Below are 18,193 nucleotides of genomic sequence, written 5' to 3'. Positions count from 1 at the left end.
ATATTAGATATTACAAATAGCCAAGAGATGAGTTAAAGTGTGGGTTCTACACAAATACTATGGAATTTTATATAAGGGACTTGAGCATCCACAAATTCTGGTATCTTCTGGGGTTACTGGAGCCAGTGTCCCTGGATACTGAAGGACAAACACGTGTGTCCACCTGTGCCTCTGTCCAGCAGGCGGAATGTGGTGACAAACACTTGTGTAGAAACAGCCAAGCTCTGGTTCACATGTGTGTAGGGGTGTGGATTGCGAGGTAAATAGCAGATATCTATAGGTTTTCTAAGTTTTATGTTCAAGTGTTTTCTTCATGCAAATTCATGTGCCTATATTTACAATTGCAGTCATGGGGTTTTCACTCTTTTCCTTTGTTGTATGTCCTCCTCCCACCCAACCACGTCACCTTCCTCATCAGATCCCTTTATCCGTACACCCTACTGTGTGCATCCAAGGATGAATGAACCAACATATTCTTCCATATTTTCCCATGCTCATATACTCATCAAATATATTCACTTACACATATGCATACAAAATCGTATATGGATAGCTTTTCAACCTTTGTATTTTGGGGGGGGAGGGGGAGTTGCAATATGTGTATTTTACTTTTAAAATACACGTATCTTTCAACCAGCTGTCCCATTCCTTAGACTGTTTCCCACAGAAATAAAAGCCCTGATTGGTAAGATTATGTGTCCACAGTAATTTCTGCAGTACTGTTCATAGTCTCCGGAGGAAAGGAGAATCATCGACTAGACTGTGATTTACCTACACCATGGGATTTTAGGCTGTCACTAAAAAAAATAAATTTTATTTATACCAGACAGAAGTGTCTCTTCTACCATGCTGGTATGGATTTTACTGTTTTTATTCCTTTCCTGACATTTTAGCAAGGTTTCAAGTAAGAGAAGAAATATATTCGTGCTTGGACAGGCCTCTTTGTAATTGAAAATGTAGCTGAGTGGTTCAACATTATTTCTTTTTCTCCTGGAACTCTGAGATTTTCTTCTACTGATTTTACTTTTTTCTTCTTGGCCATCTATATTTTGGAAACAGTAAATCTTTGGCCTCCAACAAGTTAAATTCTTCTTTCTTGCTGATTTTTAATCCTTACTGGTCTTTTCTTTTGGTGGCATCGGAAGGAAATAGCCTCAAACATGGTCTCTAAAAGCAAACTCAGAATCAATGGCACATCAGTTCAGAAGTTGTTGCTGGGGTCTTTGAACTTGACTAGAAATAAGAGACACTCAGGAAAGAAGTAGCATTTCTACATAATCATAGCTATGTCTTCCTTTGTTTTGCTCCCGTTCAGATTTGAGAAGGGGCGCATCTATACGTTCATTGGCGAAGTTGTTGTTTCTGTGAATCCTTACAAGTCTCTGAACATCTATGGGAGGGACACAATTGAGCACTATCGAGGCCGCGAGCTCTACGAGAGACCCCCTCATCTTTTTGCTATTGCTGATGCTGCTTACAAAGCTATGAAGAGGCGATCAAAAGACACCTGTATTGTGATATCAGGTATTTGAACGGGTCCCTGGTACATCCAAGGTCAAGATGTATTTATTTGGTACACAAGGATCCACATAATTGCTGAGAGTGTATGTGTGTGTGTGTATGTATGTGTGTCTGTTCACGCACGCATACATACACATACACACACACACATATACACGGTACTGAGAGTCAAACCCAGGGCTTTGTGTGTGCCAGGCAAGCACCCTACCACTGAGCTACATCCTCAGCCCCAGTGAAATAATCTTTTAAGGCAAAAACCTAAGCAATTTTATGGGGGGGGGAGTAATGACCATTAAATACCAAGTTATTTATGTCGTTTCTGATCATCTGCTAGTCCTGGTTCTAGAAGCTGAGGTGGGGAGGATCACTTGAGCCTAGGAGTTTAAGGTCAGCCAGGGCAATGGAGACCCATCTCAAAGAAAAAAAATTATGTGATACTTCCAGTGGGTTGCAGACTGACCCAGCATGGAATATGCTCCCTCCTATCCCCAGCACATGTAAGTACCAGATAAAAGTAACCAAAACATTTTCAATAGTAACAGAATGAAACCAAGAAAATTAAATACTGAGATTCTAAACAGAAGCATAAAGTCAAAGTCAGATTGCTGCTTTGGAGCTGGTGTGGTGGCACATGCAGAGGCCCAGGGGCAAAAATAGGCCTTTGGAGCTCCCCCATTGAGGAGGGACCTGGGCTACTGCCCCACATGCAGGAACTGGAGCTGAGTACCTAAGTACCTCAGGCCCTTCAAGGCATCTTGTGTAGTGAAATGAGAACCAGGAGATATCTCTTGGCTAGTCCAAGTTAGCCTCTCCCCACCTCTGGGAATTTCTGTTAGTGCTAATAAGACCTCACATTTGTGAGGTTTATTAGTGGTTTTATGCTTTTAAAAACACTCTTATGATCATTATTTTGTTTTGATTGTCAAAAATAAGATAGAACTTCCAAATTGATCCCTTCCTTCCACCACCAATTATCCTGAGTGTCATGCTTTTTCTGTGATACCTTGTTTCTGGAGTTTGGTAGGGTTTTTCTTCACTACATTTACTCCTAATTTTTTTTTTTTAAGAAACTAAGTCTCACTATGTTGCCAAGCTAGCCTCAAACTTCTGAGCTCAGGCAATCTTCCCTGAGTAGCAGGACTATGGGCATGCACCATGACACCCAGCTCTAACTTTAGTTTTAAAAAAGAATTATATTCCTAAGCAACTCAGTGAGACCCTATCGCTAAATAAAATATTTTAAAAGGGTTGGGGATGTGGTTCAGTGTTAAGCACCCCTGTGTTCAATCCAAAATAAATAAATATATAAATGAACACCCTATATTTATCCCCTTTAAGTTAAATGAAATTCCATCATTGAAAATACATTACAATTTAGCTCTGGCCACTCTTTGAATCATAACCTTGCTTCATTTCTGCTAGTTTTAAAAGTCATTGTCTAAAATTAAGACTCAAAATAAGACTTAGTGTAAAGAATGGTTTACCATAATTTACCCTTGATCTTCAGTCTATTCATTATTTTACTTCTATAATAGTTCCCCTCCCCCAACATATTCATATCTCTTAGAGCCAATACAGGGCAAGATAACTTGGAAAATGGAAGGACTCTCTGCAGCAAGAGGGATCTTAAGTGAATAACATCAAAATTTAAAATTATTCTATCGAAAACTAGTTTAATCTTGGTTTAAATTAAGATGTTAAGTCTTGCATAATTCTTTCCTCCAGGGGAAAGTGGAGCTGGTAAAACAGAAGCCAGTAAGTACATCATGCAGTACATTGCGGCCATCACCAACCCCAGTCAGAGAGCAGAGGTGGAAAGGTAAGGCCTGACGGACAGCCAGGGGGTAATGCGGGAGCCCCATCCTCTTTACAGATTGGCAGGGCCTAAACGGGCAGGTGTCAAACCTTTTTTTGATAATTAAACTGCTTTGATTCTCATATTGCATATCATCTCTCTCTAATTCTATTTATGTTACTCTATTTCTAGACTTATTTTTAGTAGAAAAATACTATTCTAGTAATATTTTATATATAAATATATATTTTTTCTTTTTTTATTACTCTGAAACAGTTGAGAGTATAACTGCTGCCTTACATGCAGTCAACAGAGCTGTTATAATGTACTCTAGTATATTATAAAGTACTCTGTACTTTATTGTCCAAACTGTCGCAAGTTCCTTGTTCCTTGTTTGTTTTATTTTTAAACTGTGTTCTGAGTGAAGCTGGTCTGGAAGGCCTATCTGTGCCTTCCCATCATTGCTGCAACCAGAACCTGCCCATGTTGGAAGTTCTAAGTAAGGTTCACCCCTGAGAGGGGCTGATGCTGAGCCACGCTACTGCTCACGCTGCGATGAGCAATACAGCTGGTCTGCACAGCCCTGCAGGTAGGACCCGCTGACATACGGTGTTTGTTCAGCAAACATTCGAGGAATGAATGGATGGGCTTTTAAAAGGTGTGATTATAAAGCAAAATTACTTGACTTTCTTATGTGGTGCAGCATTTTGGAAGAGAAAAAGAATCTTTTCCTAATGGGCAGCAGCCTTAAAGGAGGTTGTTAATTTCCTGAAGTCACATCCCCCGTCTAGGTGTCACAGTCTTCATTTTTCTGATGAGGAAGACAAGGAACTGGGCTGACATGAAAAGGAAAATATAGACTCAGTGGCCCTACATGGGTTAGCGCTTAATTGTGCCATATCCCACTTCTGACTCTGACTTTGTAGTCTAACAAAGATGAGGATTTGATCAAGGTTTCCTCATTTCCTTAGGAGCTCAGGAGAATAACTAGCTGAGAATGAAATTAATCTTATTTCTTGGAGTAGAGTAAGGCATGTAAACACTTACTAGTCTTTCACAAGCATATCTTACCATAGTTTTATAGTTTCCTTTTTGAGCAAGAAGTTTCCACACACATTTTAAAAGTTTACTTTAATTTATGAGGTGATAAGGCCCAAGGGTCACTTGTGGTATTCGTGGGAAGAACAATGGATGTGTTCCATTGGGCTGTTTCAGAGGCTGCTTTTCTGCAGGTATGCCTGTATGAGAGGGATTTTGTCAGAGAAGTAAAAACAAGACATAAGGACTAGCATGAAGTTAAAATATATCCATTGGGAAAGACTACTCTATAAAAAGTTAGTATTGAGTGAAAAATGCATTCCACGACTGATACAAAGGAGAGATTTCACACAGCTTCAAACAAAATAATGAACAATTCCTAAATTAGTAAAGATCAAATTTATTGGGTATAACTAAGTACAATAAAATGTCACTATTTGGGGCTGCGGTTGTAGCTCAGTGGTAGAGCACTTGCCTAGTATGTGTGAGGCACTGGGTTCAATTCTCAGCACCATATATAAATAAAGTAATTAAAGGTTGATCAACAACTAAAAAAAATGTCTTTTAAATGTCACTAATCTAGTGGCTTGATAAGTAAATACTTTTAATTTTTTTTCCTCTACTGTATCATCTATTCTTTTTCTTTTCAGAACATACTTTCTAAAATTTTTTCCTTACAGAAATAAAACATACTCTTTCTAAAAAAAAAAAATTATTGAACTAAGTTGAAGGTAAAAGTTCCCTGAAATCTCCCCTTGTCTATCCTATCAACCTCTTGCCTAGATCACATAGTGGCATGTGCTCTTCCCTCCAGATCTATAGAGGTTTACTAACACATGTTTGTGTGCACAGACATTCCCTGGTTGTGCTTGCACACAAAGACACTCAGGTCCTGCAATACATATTATTTTTCAGTTTGATTTCACATCCATTAGTACATTTCTGGATACCTTTCTGAATCAGTATATGTTGATGTACTTCTTTATTTTTTAACATCTATGTAGCATTTCATTATATTGGGAAACAAAAATGTATTTTATCTGCCCCCTTAGTGCACATTTAAGTTGTTTTTGTTTTCTTAATTTGCAAACAGTGCTACAATCTGTAAATATTTGCATATTTACAATAAATATGTGAATGTTTTAGCAAAGTCCAATTTTTTAAAAGTCCTAGTCTCTGCAACTTTTTATAATGACTTTCACTTATCTGTGTTAAAGAGTGAAGAATATGCTGCTTAAGTCCAACTGTGTTTTGGAAGCTTTTGGAAATGCCAAAACCAACCGTAATGACAACTCAAGCAGGTTTGGAAAATACATGGATATCAACTTTGATTTCAAAGGAGACCCTATTGGTGGGCATATCAACAACTACTTATTGGAGAAGGTAAAGTGTGCTAATTTCTGAGGATAATGTTTATAAATGCTAGTTTTTTTTAAATACTTGATTCTATTTATAGAATTTAACTTTTTAGCTTTAAAGTAGCTTTTAATCATTTTCTCCCTCCTCAAGTTAGCTTTGTGTGATAAGATTCTCCTTTTGTGTTTTCTTATTAGCACTTGTAATACCAAGTTGGAAAAATTTATGGATTTGGTAGATACAGATTTTGGGAGAAGGGCCATATGTGAGGGGATTGAAAGAAAGTGAACACAAACTTCTGGGTCAGATTTAACCAAAAACCAACTAGGACTCGTCAGTTCTAGTCTTTATCCATCACCCTCTTCCATCCATGTTCTTTTTAATTAATTTGAAATTTCCTTTTCTTCTTAGTTTCTGTTTGTTCACTGCTTTGTAGTATCATATATGTACTCTGCTGTCTTACATCATAATTATAAAGCATACTGTATTTGGTCAGTGAAAACTTAGAATATGTTTTATCTGCCTAAGCAAATGTTAGGCCCAATTTTTAGGAGATTCCAATTAAAACTTTCCTCTTGGGACTGGCAGAACAGTCATGTCCTAACTAATCTTGATCATCTCTGGGTCTGACTGCAGGAGCCCGTGCATCCCCAAGATTCACTGTTAAGCTTGTACTTAATAGAGCTGAGTCTCCACCTTAAGTTGTGCTCTGACCTAAGAGGACATGCCTTCTCAGTTAAGGATTTCCCATCCCATTTACTCTGTAGCTTCTTTTAGGGCAGTATAATGCAGCATAATCTTTATTTTTGTTATATTGAGGTCAGAGTGTTAAGGAAATGAGTGTTTTATCAGAGCCTGTTAAAAAAGGACGGGAAATGCCAAGTGTTATCAGTCTTCTTTTTACAAAATATTTCATGGCTTTACGCACATGTTTAATCAAAAGAATCCCTTCAGACTGGACGAACACACATTTTGAGCCCTATCCTAACAGCAGTCTTTCTGGAACCATCTAAGGCAGGAGTCCCTAGGGACTGATCTTGCACAACTGGTTTTATTACAGGATATACAGCCTTGCTCTTTAAAATGCCAGCAGACCCTGGGGAAGGGAATGTTGAGAATAGTCCTCCCTAAGCATTCCTTTCTATTCTCCCCACTTCCAATCTCCAACCCTCACAAAATACTATCTTTAGGCTCCGGGTTTAAAAGAAAAAGCAAAATAGCTTCATTGCTCAGAAAGTTTTAGGAACCTCTGTTTTAAGAATTATTTAAAAAAAAAAATGCCTGAGAAACAGGGAAGATCTAGTCTTAGGTGAGAACTATTCCTTGTCCTAGGACATTGAAATGCACTGGAGACACAAGATTCCTTAAGAAAGTGGCTTCCGTTTTATTTTATGGGCACATTTTGAGTTTAACCATTTGAATGTGTTTTTCCTTAGTCTCGAGTGATTGTGCAGCAGCCAGGAGAAAGAAGCTTTCACTCTTTCTATCAGGTTAGTGATCTCCTGTTGGGCAGAGAATTGATCATTTACCCAGCTGCTCCAGAAATTGTTTTTTTGTATTGGACTCTCCACTGTCCCATCCCTCTCTTGTGCCCATTGGCCCACACACATTACAGATGTGTACACATGTGCACACACCTTACTCCACATGCTTCATAAGAGATTTAATTAGCATGACCATTTGTGAGGGCTGGCAGGTGGTTACCAATCAGATGAACTAGATTGAGCATCACCTGCATCTCTTTGCAGTGCAGAGAGTGGTGTAATGACCATGAAAGTTTTTGGTATGGTCAATTCTCAATATGCTAAATTAATTTGGCTTTATTTTTAATTGAAGCTCTTGTTTCTATATTTTCGAGTTCCAGAGATGGAAATGCAAATTCAGTTTATTTTGCTTTTATAAAGAGAGTCTAAAGCAATATGATTTATTTTAAAAAAATAACCAGGCTTTATAAATTCAAGGGAGAATTGTCTTTATCCCATCAAAGCTTAGGGGAAACAAAACTGAACAATTCTTTTGGGAATACTGTTAGAGTCTAGACCAGAATCTTTTAACTGTCCCTTGTGCTATGGAATCTGCATTAAGAAACCAAGTTTGATGCATCATTATAATTTTTTAAAGCCCAAAGTGATCTAAACCAAGGCTAATAAATAGTGATCAAATTAAGCAATATTAATTTAGATTTTTAAGAAGTAAAGCTCTGAATCAATTGAGATTGCTTTCCATGCATAAGCTGTCTGTGCAGGTGATTGAAGGACCACCGTGCAGTCGAGCACAGTGTCCCATAGGGTCTGGTAACTGCTGTGGTAGACAACCCTCACTCACTCATGCAAGTTCTGGGGTGTTTGCATAAAAACTCAGTTTTCAAAGTCTGATAGTTATCCCTTTTAAGTAAACCAAAGCATACAGTTCAACAGAGAATTTAAACACAATGCCTCACCAAAGGCATGTTCTCTATAAAAGGGCTGTCGATTTTGTATCAGTTCTTGTTGACAATTGGCTGTGTCTTGAGTGAACTGTTTTTCTACCACATGCAGAAAAGTTGTTAATTTCAAGCACTCAAAACGTTTTTCCCAGTGTTTTCCCCTTTGAATGAAGGTGCTAAAATGTGTCTTCATCCAACACTGAGTCGTTACCCCTTCCCCGCAGAAGGTAACAGGTGAAGAAAAGCAGTCTGCTCGCGGGTGTGCCTCCACACTGAGCACCTGCGATGCCTCTTCGCTCTGCGGCAGTGTTGACTTTCTCCAGATTCAGAGGCACAGCTCTATCCCTCTGTAATGAGGATGCTAAACAAGTGACCCCCTCAGGGCCAGGGTGCTGTTTTCCAGATAATCCTACTCAAACCTTTTGTCCTGTATCATATGACATTCTGCTTAACTTATGACACTGAAGCTATTTACCTTCAAGTAAAAAGAAGCAAAAAGCCCAAACAACTTTTAAAAACTCTTCAAAGCCCAAATCCCCCAGATTGACATAAATGTAGGGTATTTGATATATTTGCCTCCATATATATCTTACCAATTTATTTCTAATGAAATGTTTTTCAGCTACTCCAAGGAGGGTCAGAGCAGATACTGCGCTCTCTACACCTGCAGAAATCCCTTTCATCCTACAACTATATCCATGTTGGAGCTCAGTTAAAGGTGGGAATTTCTTCTTCAAGGTTGTTCACATACAGAATCAGACAATCCGAAGGGACATTAGCTATTCATCTGACTGAGGCTGCTGCCTCTAGGCAAATGCACATTTCTTCTAATTCTCTTCTATTTTTTAAACTCTCAGACACAGAGACACACTACATTATAGTCAACAACTCTGTTAAATAATCCATCCCTATATTTTGTCACCATCTAGCAGAAAAGAAGGTTCTTTCTGTGTTCAATGTTTTTAATCCTATTCCAATATTTTGCTACTATAAAGATATTAGTAGAACAAGGAAGTCTGCCTTCTAAGATTTCATATGATTTGGCCAAAGGCAAGTTAGTAAAACAAAACAAAATTAAAAAGAACTCTGATTCTCCATTCACTATTTTTTCCCCCAGATGCTGATTTCCATGTATCCTAGAAATAGTTTTTTGGCCCATGGGGCATTTCTGTGTATTCAGCTTTCAAAATTAATCCATTTTCCCCTCCCTTTGCGTGCAAACACTCGCATACACATGTGCACGTACATTTTTGCTCTTTTATTTCTAATTAACTTTGTGCTAGTCGTTTTACAACTATTGGTGATAATACAGCAGTTTGTTGGTGGTAGGTTATAAGCAATAATTACATTATTCTGTTTTGCAGGAGGAAAAGTAAATAAATGCATTAAATAAAGATCTGGAGGACATAGATCATTTTTTAACTGTTTATTCAGGAAGGGTGATATTATGGATATTTGTGTTCTACTCTTCAACATTTTAAACTTTAATGAAAGATGCATTGCTTTTCTCATTGGATGAAAAATAAACTTAAAAAAGGATCTAAGCTGTAGAATATATATCTTTAATTTTTTTTATTATTTACCTTCAGCTAATTATACTTTCACTACTGGTTTAGCTCCATTTTTATCACTAGGCATAAAAATAAATAATACATTTTTGCAATTAATTTTCCATTATTGGACATTTAGATAACACCAACTTTTCACAGAGCAGAAATATTTGGCTGAAATTTAATTGAAAATAGAACAATAGAGGGCAACACTCCACCTTTCTGAGAATCATCAGAGGTACTTGAATATGTAGAGAGGATTATAAAATCAACACTTAGAAAGCCAGGGGCTGGAAACATTCTTTTTTAGTCAGATTGTCTTATTAACCAAATTACTTTTGGCCCAAGTAGAGCCCCCACAAGAAAGAAAGTATTAAGTTAATATTTAGACCTTTTTCTAAGTTAAATTCAGCTTACATTCCCTTTTATTGATAAGTGTTCTGTATCTACTTTCCCTCCCCCACCCCCGATTCCCCTCTAACAAAAACAACTGAGTCACCAACAATAAAAAAATTAAAAAAAAAAAACAACTGAGTCAAAACCTAAAATAAAGTTGGACCAAAAGGAAGCAAAAATATGCTTAAATCTTACCATCCAGACATAATAATAATTGATCAGGGTTTGTGTGCATGCTTAGAAATGAAATCACACAAGAAGTCCTGATTAAGTAAACTTGTTTTTATTATATTACAGTGTAATCCTTATTGTTTTCCTATGTAGACAAATATAAATTAATGTTAATTTAAACTAGAAATATTGCTTTACATATTTTTAACTAGTCTTAAGATGTAGAACTCATTACACAATTAAGATACCATGGGTTGCTTACTTATCTTACAAGACAAGAAGCCTCCAGACAGGGCACTTCCAGAAATGGTTGTTGCCTCCACATATTGTTAGGAACCCAGGTGGTTTTGTTTGTTTGTTTGTTTGTTTATTTGTTTGTCTTACTAACTTACAGCTTTGCTCTACTCAGGGGACTGTCTTGTCCTCTTAGTCTGGTTTTCCTCATAGTCTCAAAATTCTAGGAGTCAGAGGCAAAAGAAATATTCCTGGCATTATATCCCTTTATAAACTGGGATAATTCTCTTTGGAACACTCACTTCACGCACATATCTATCTGTCTCTATTCATTCTCTTTTTTCCTCTCTCCCTCTCTCCCTCCCTCGCTTCTTATTGATCAAAAATAGCATCACATGCCTGTGGCTAACCAGGTGATTGGCAGGGGAAGCAAGAGCCCCATAATTAGTTTAGACCAGTGGAGATGTACCCATGAGGTGAGGTGCAGGCCAGTTGTGTGCTTGGAGAGGAGTAAACAAATGTTCTGTTAGTAAGAAACAAGTCGGGTGGAAGGGGTGTTGGGGAAACAGTAAGCAGTTCCCCACACTTTTAGAACTTTTCTCCAGTTGCTTTGCAATTTCAACATTGTTGTGGTTTACAATAATAGTATTATCTGATATTTGTGTGTCTTTATGTGCTATTAACTAGGGAGGTACCTTATACAAATTCTCATTTCATTTTCACATTAATACTAAAATAAATATACTATGTCCATTTTAACCATGACAAAAATTGAGACTCAGTGAGGTTAATTATGTTTCCTAAGGTTATAAAAAAAAAATTAGTAGGTGCAACCTCTTGTTTGATTATCTCCTGGATACCAGAGGAGCATGTGTTCCTCAGCAGAGAGGTCCCCTCATCAGGTGAGCATCATGCTGGGTCTCTGTGTCCAGGCAAGAGCAGCAACTCACAAGAAAAGGATAAGTCTATAATGGCTGCTTTGGGAAAAGTTGTAACATAGGCAGTTAACCATTGCTTTATTATGAAGTTCTGTTGAATTCACAACCTGAATTCATAGCCATGGCTCCTTAAGGGCAGGTGATTCATCCTCGAACTCCCCTGAGCATTTAGAAGATCTGACTTATTTCCAAGTGAGCGAAAAAGTGAAGCAGTCCCAGTCTATTTCACAGCTTGCCGAGTGACTGAGACAGGCTGCTTTGCTCTTGGGGGCCTGCTTTCCTCATCTGGGAAATAAAAAGACTGATTACGCAAGAGAGGGAGATAAACTATGCAGCAAAGAGCCACAGATGATAATAGCCAATCATATATTTTGAAAGTTCCCACATTCAGCATTTCCATTTGTGATCTTGCATTCCATGCCTTGGCCCTCACAGATCAGGAGTGCTAATCAATACGTCTGATCCCAACTCAGGACTGAAGCTTCCAGAAAAGTGCACAGTGCTTTTATTAGGTAGATGGCTATCACACCCAAGTGCGCTTGTAAATGTGCTGAATGATGTTCCCATCCCTGAAATACTTTTATTATCTGGATACTCATCATCTCGAGTGATTTACTACAAAGACATCAAGACCATGGCTAAACTTGAACTTAGTTTCAAAATTGTTAGATTTTAATGCTAATGTGAAATATCTTGACTTAAGCTTTCCATTTTCATTTCTAGTCCTCTATCAATGATGCTGCAGAATTCAAAGTTGTAGCTGATGCCATGAAAGTAATTGGCTTCAAACCCGAGGAGATTCAAACAGTATATAAAATTCTGGCTACTATTCTTCACTTGGTGAGTGGGAGTATGTACTTGGAGTGGGGTTCACCTCTCAGAATGTTTTGGCTCTCTGTGGAGACAGGATATTCTTTAAGAAAATTTTGGTTTTTTTTCTCTGTGGATTTCAAAAACAATTTATTTAAAGAAAACTTGGCTCACATTTTGAAGAAATTAATCGGTGGTTCTCACTATTGTTTTATAATATTATGAGGGATTTTCCAAACCACTGTGGGTTTTGAAACTATGACTTCAGTTGTCTCATTGGTATTGTCAAGCCTTGAACTAGTTAATTTTGAGGAGAAAAAACTCCAACAATAATGTGACTACTAATAGTGTAAATTTCTAATAGCGTTTGAAACATAAGATCATGGATGATCAGTACTGAATTTCAGTCATCTCATTTTATACGGGTGGTACGGCCTCAAAGGGGCAGCCGGCTCCTCACAGGGCCAAAACCACAAGCCACTGCCACACACCTGTGGTCCAGGGGTTTTCCACTATAGCTCCCCAAACCCAGGAGAAGTGAAGAACCACGTGCTGGGTTTCTTTCACTATCCCTAATATGATTGGAAGTGTTGGAAACTTTATGAACATGCAACCTTACACTACATGAAGGATGACACAGATACAAATCTGGAACAAAAATTACCTTTCTCTTCTTTTTTTGTGCCATGTGATTTTATTGTTTTTTAATATTATTTTAAATATTATTTTAATAATATTTTGTTATTTTTAATATTATTTTAAAATTATTTTTATTTTCATTTTTAACATTATTTTTCTAAGAAACTTCATCTCATATTTCTTAATGCAAACCAGTAAGAAAATGTCATTTAACAAACAGATCCAATATATGTTTTTTGCATGCATATCTAAGTCATATATGCTTGCTTGATCAAACTTTGTTTTTTTTCTCTCTCTTTTTTTTAATTAGTTGTTCAAAACATTACAAAGCTCTTGACATATCATCTTTCTCTTCAGTATAGCAAGACTTAACTCTGAGTCAGAAGTACATGGAATTAAAAAAAAAAAGAAAGAAAGAAAGAAAGGCCTTGCCATTTGGTGACTATGAGGTCCCTAGCTCCTAATATACTTTTACAATTATAATTGATAGTATTAAAGCTTAAAACCTAAAGAAACAGAACGAGGAGAAGGAGGAGGAAGAATCCATATGAAAATGTTACAAGGCATTATAAGCAATAAATAAATATTCCTGTCTAGGAAGACTGCAGTATCTTACGAGTTAGTTTCTGAATAGAATCCAATGGCCCTTCTCAGAATCCAGACAGGAACCTTATTTTGTTCTTAACTTGATTTCATGATCCTAGAGTTTACCTGGACCAATAAACCTGTAAGAAGACCAAATAAAATGTATTAAAGAAGAATAGAGAGTAGGAGAAGGAAGGAAAGAAGACAAAATGAATTCTGTCAAAGTTAAAGTGATAGTAAATGCTACAATGTCTTAAAACTTGTTATAAAAATTTAACACCAGATCAACAAGTTAATCAACAGATCAGTTGATATGCTAGACACTTGGTTGTTGGTTATATTTATTGTTTATTTAATGAGTGGAACATAAATATATTCAAACACTTGAGCAAACTTTATACACACACACACACACACACACACACTCACACACACACACACATTTCAAGTCAGGAGAGAAAAACTAGACAACCCAAGAAATGGTGTTGGGGCACTAACCATCTGAAAAAGTAAAGTTAGAGTCTTACCTTACAATACATGCCAAAATAAATTCCCAGTAGATTAAAAGTTTAAATGAAAGAAAATAGAGTATTAGAAGAAAATATTAAGTATTCATAAACTCTTTGGAAAGGAATGGTCTAAGTATGGACACCAAAGAAAGAAAAACTCTTGGCAAAAGACTCATAAATTTGACTGCATAAAAATATAGGACTGCTATAAAAAAATAAGCTGAAAACAAAAAGTTGTACAAGTTTCTGGAGAAGAGGGAGAAAACAGACAAAGTGCTGGGCTTTTCATTTTCATTTCTAGTCCTCTATCCTTGATGTTGCAGAATTCAGAGTAGCAGCCAATATCATGGATGTAACGGGTTCAAAACCCAGAAGATTCAAATAGAATCACACCCATCTTGGGAAGATGGGTGTAAACAAGGACACTTGAATTGTATTTTAAATTGGCAAATATATCCCTGACATAATATTTTAGAACCTCACTGGAAATGAGGTTCTAAAATATTATTATTCTTCTTTTCATTTCCGATATAGGGAAATTTAAAATTTATAGTGGACGGTGACACACCTCTCATCGAGAACACCAAGGTTGTGTCTATCATAGCGGAATTGCTCTCTACTAAGACAGACATGGTTGAGAAAGCCCTTCTCTACAGGACAGTGGCCACAGGCCGTGACATCATCGACAAGCAGCACACAGAACAAGAAGCTTGCTACGGCCGAGATGCTTTTGCCAAGGTGAGGTTTCACCAAGACGCTGTAGACCCGAGGGGATCGCAGCTGCAGCATGAGTGAAATCCAGCAAGGATGTATTCAGACACCTCTTGACAGCAGGCAAAGGCTTTTAGAAACCATGATAAGACTTTCTGACCATCATAGTCTCAATGACCCCCTCTGTCTGTGAGCATCACACCAGAAAAGCAAAATCATACCAACCATGGGAATGAGGGAACCAAGAATAGAGCCTTATGGGAGACCAATAATTCAAAAGGAGATCAAAAGGCAGAGTGGAGGGATGGGTAAGGGGAGGCAGTGCAGAATGAATTATTTTAAAATCATGTTATGTGAGGGCTGGGGATACAGCTCAGTTGGTAGAGTGCTTGCCTCACATATACAAGGCCCTGAGTTCAATCCCCAGCACCAAAAAAAAAAAAAAAATGTGTACATATAAATACACCACAGGGGACTTCACCTTTATGCATAGATAGAAAGAACCAATCGAATATAATATAAATAAATAGATAAGCCAAAGGAAGTCTAGTAGAGAAAGGAGAATAAGAGAGGGGAGGAAGGGCAGGAGGGAAATGGGGGATCATGAACCAAAATTGAATTCCATGTGTGTATGAGTTTGTTGAGATGAACCCAACTACTATGTATAACTATAAAGTTCTGATTAAAACAATAAAAATAAATTTTAAAAAAGAAAGAAAGGCTATGCCTTGGCAAGGTCTGCTCCAGCCAGCCCCTCCCACCTCATCGATTACTGTCTTGCAGCCACCTTTCCTCATTCCAGCACCACAGCCTTCTCCTGGGCCTCCCAGGTGATCTTTATCCCCTTCTGCTTCCAGCCTCAGGGCCTCTGAACACGCTATTTCCCCAGCATGCCTTGCTTTTCTCTCCCCTTATCCTTCTGACCTCTGCTCACACATCACTTTCTCAGAGACGCCTTCCCTGGCCTTCCTGAATACCAGATAGATCAAATTCCCTTCCAATGCCAAGTACTGCTCCTTAAGTATGGTATGATGGGAGAGAGAGTGAGCGCGCGCGCGCGCGTGTGTGTGTGTGTGTGTGTGTGTGTGTGTGAGAGAGAGAGAGAGACAGAGACAGAGACAGAGAGACAGAGAGAGTAATTGCCCTTCACCCTACTCCCTAAGCTCCAAGGAGACTGAGACCATTTCTGTTTGCTTAGTCCTATGGCTTCAATAAACTACATCATGAGTAGTCAGCAAATTAATCATTTTTTGAATCAATGATTAATTTCTAAGTGCCTGGTGCCACTTATTTATGGCTCCAAGTAGGATAGGAACAGTTTTGGGAGGTGAAAACATCAAGAGTCCCCACAGGATCTGAGTTTGAGGTGTCTGTGAGATATCTCAGGGTCATTGTCAGGCAGAGTCAAGCACATGAGTCCAGAGCTCAGAGACTCTCCAGGGTCTGGGTGGAGGTAACCATTTGGGAGTCAGATCATATCAGTGGTATTTAGTACTGGGTGAGATAACTCAGAGGGCACTAGAGGGAGGAGAAGAGGGCCAAGAAAAACTCCAGCTTTTAGAGTTTAGATGAGGAGCAAACCCTCTCAGAGGTCACCTAAAGGTCAGCCAATGAAACAGGAAGAAAATCAAGGAAGGGTGTTATCACAAATCCCAGACAGGAGAATATTTCAAAAAAGGGAGTGGGCACCTAGGTTGAGTGACATAGAGAATCTCAGATGTCCACACAGAAGTCTGCACAGAGGTGCTCTGGGTCCTTGATGAGCTATGTTAGTGGAGGAGCAGGACATCAGTGAAGACCCCAATGGATTGGAAAGAACAGGAGAAGTGAAGTCGGGGGAAGAGTGGCTGACTGGGGGTACATCAGAAACATGTCCAGCATGTCAGACTGAGGATGTGTGCTACATGTGACACCTTTTTCCACGTGTGTCTTTGGATTATGTATATCCTTGTACAATAGATGTGTATTTGACCTTTGAGTGTGTGTGTGTGTGTGTGTGTGTGTGTGTGTGGTGCTGGGGGTGAACCAGGGCTTCATGCATGCTGGGCAAGCCTCCACCACTGAGCCACACCCTCAGCATGGACTTGATTCTCAAGGAATTTCAAACATTGGCCTTTTGGCTCAGACCCTTATTGAGCCTTATAAATCGGTATTTATATATTTTTTAGAATTAACAGAACTTTAGCGGAGAATAGATATTAACTCGTTTGTTCCCAGCTTCTCATAGTTGATGAAATTGACACCAACTATGATGTCAATTGATAAAGAGTGACTTACACAAGGGGGCAGGCCCATCACTGGCACAGTGGGACGCAGGAACATGCCTGGGGAACATCGCTGGAAAACATCCAATGGCTAATCGATCATCTTTTAAAAATCCAGATCACTCACTTTATTTTGGCAAACATCATGTAGTTTATTTGGTAACATATGATCTACATGTTTTATTGTTCTGCTTAGTCTAATAACAGCTATGTTAAACAGTAAGGAGAAGGTGGATAGGAAATCACAAATCCAGAAGACTCACCCCCAAATGGGCAAAAAAATTTACAATGTTATCTTCTTCCCAGGCAATATATGAGCGCCTTTTTTGTTGGATCGTTACTCGCATTAATGATATCATTGAGGTCAAGAACTATGACACCACAATTCATGGGAAAAACACTGTTATTGGTGTGTTGGATATCTATGGCTTTGAAATCTTTGACAACAACAGGTGAGGTGCAGGAGGTGCTTAAAACCCTATTGCTAATCCCAGTGGCTTGGGAGGATCATAAATTCAAAGCCAGCCTCAGCAACTAAATGAGACCCTGTCTGTAAATGATAATATATAAAGGGCTGGGGATGTGGCTCAGTGGTTAAGTGTCCCTGGGTTCAATTCCTAAGCACAAAAAGGGCAGCGGGAACCCCAACCCTATTGCTTATTTTTTATTTATGTAAACTTAATTTACTCTTTTGCATGTAGCTTTGAACAGTTCTGCATCAATTACTGCAATGAGAAACTGCAGCAGCTATTTATCCAGCTGGTTCTGAAGCAGGAACAAGAGGAGTATCAGCGGGAGGGCATCCCGTGGAAGCATGTGAGTGACACGGGAAATGCCTTCGTGTGTCTCGCCTGTTATCAGTGACATTCAATCTTATCATTTTAGGTATTTCCTGATCCTCTTGGGTACTTGAAACGGCCAACCTTAGCTTCCCCTTTGGAATATGTAAATCCAGTTCATTTTCAGGGTTGTCAACAGTGCCAAGAACACACTGACTGACAATCGGTGAATCACCACGTGGCCCATCCCACACAGACTTCCTGACTCTGTGTCTGTTAAGAGTTCAGCGTCCCTTAGATGTTACTTTAAGTTGCCTGAAGTTTGCTTCTAAATCTAATTTTTTCTCCTTCCTTCTTTTCCTGCTTTACTTTGTAAACTGTGTGACGTTTTACTGTCTCCGGTTGATGATGTTCATACGCTCCCAAACCTGCCCATAGGGACACCTGTATTAACTTTCATCTCCATTTACTT

At 38.4% G+C, this 18,193-nt stretch overlaps 1 protein-coding gene across 2 annotated transcripts in view; it reads left to right on the top strand.

The window, feature by feature from the left end:
* The window catches only part of Myo1d (myosin ID), a 314,007-nt gene that overhangs the window by 83,646 nt on the left and 212,168 nt on the right, over positions 1-18,193 (top strand). For both annotated transcript variants that reach the window (XM_015501192.2, XM_048794873.1), the window contains exons 2-10: positions 1,316-1,524; positions 3,247-3,340; positions 5,572-5,737; positions 7,147-7,200; positions 8,758-8,853; positions 12,148-12,264; positions 14,502-14,705; positions 17,249-17,394; positions 17,644-17,758. In XM_015501192.2, coding sequence (XP_015356678.1) covers positions 1,316-1,524; positions 3,247-3,340; positions 5,572-5,737; positions 7,147-7,200; positions 8,758-8,853; positions 12,148-12,264; positions 14,502-14,705; positions 17,249-17,394; positions 17,644-17,758 — 1,201 coding nt within the window. The remainder of the gene's footprint in view (positions 1-1,315; positions 1,525-3,246; positions 3,341-5,571; positions 5,738-7,146; positions 7,201-8,757; positions 8,854-12,147; positions 12,265-14,501; positions 14,706-17,248; positions 17,395-17,643; positions 17,759-18,193) is intronic.

The sequence above is a fragment of the Marmota marmota genome, unplaced genomic scaffold, assembly GCF_001458135.2.
Source record: "Marmota marmota marmota unplaced genomic scaffold, marMar, whole genome shotgun sequence".
Taxonomy (NCBI): domain Eukaryota; kingdom Metazoa; phylum Chordata; class Mammalia; order Rodentia; family Sciuridae; genus Marmota; species Marmota marmota.
Note: the sequence above shows the minus strand (reverse complement) of the source record. Positions and strands in the feature narration are given on the sequence as shown.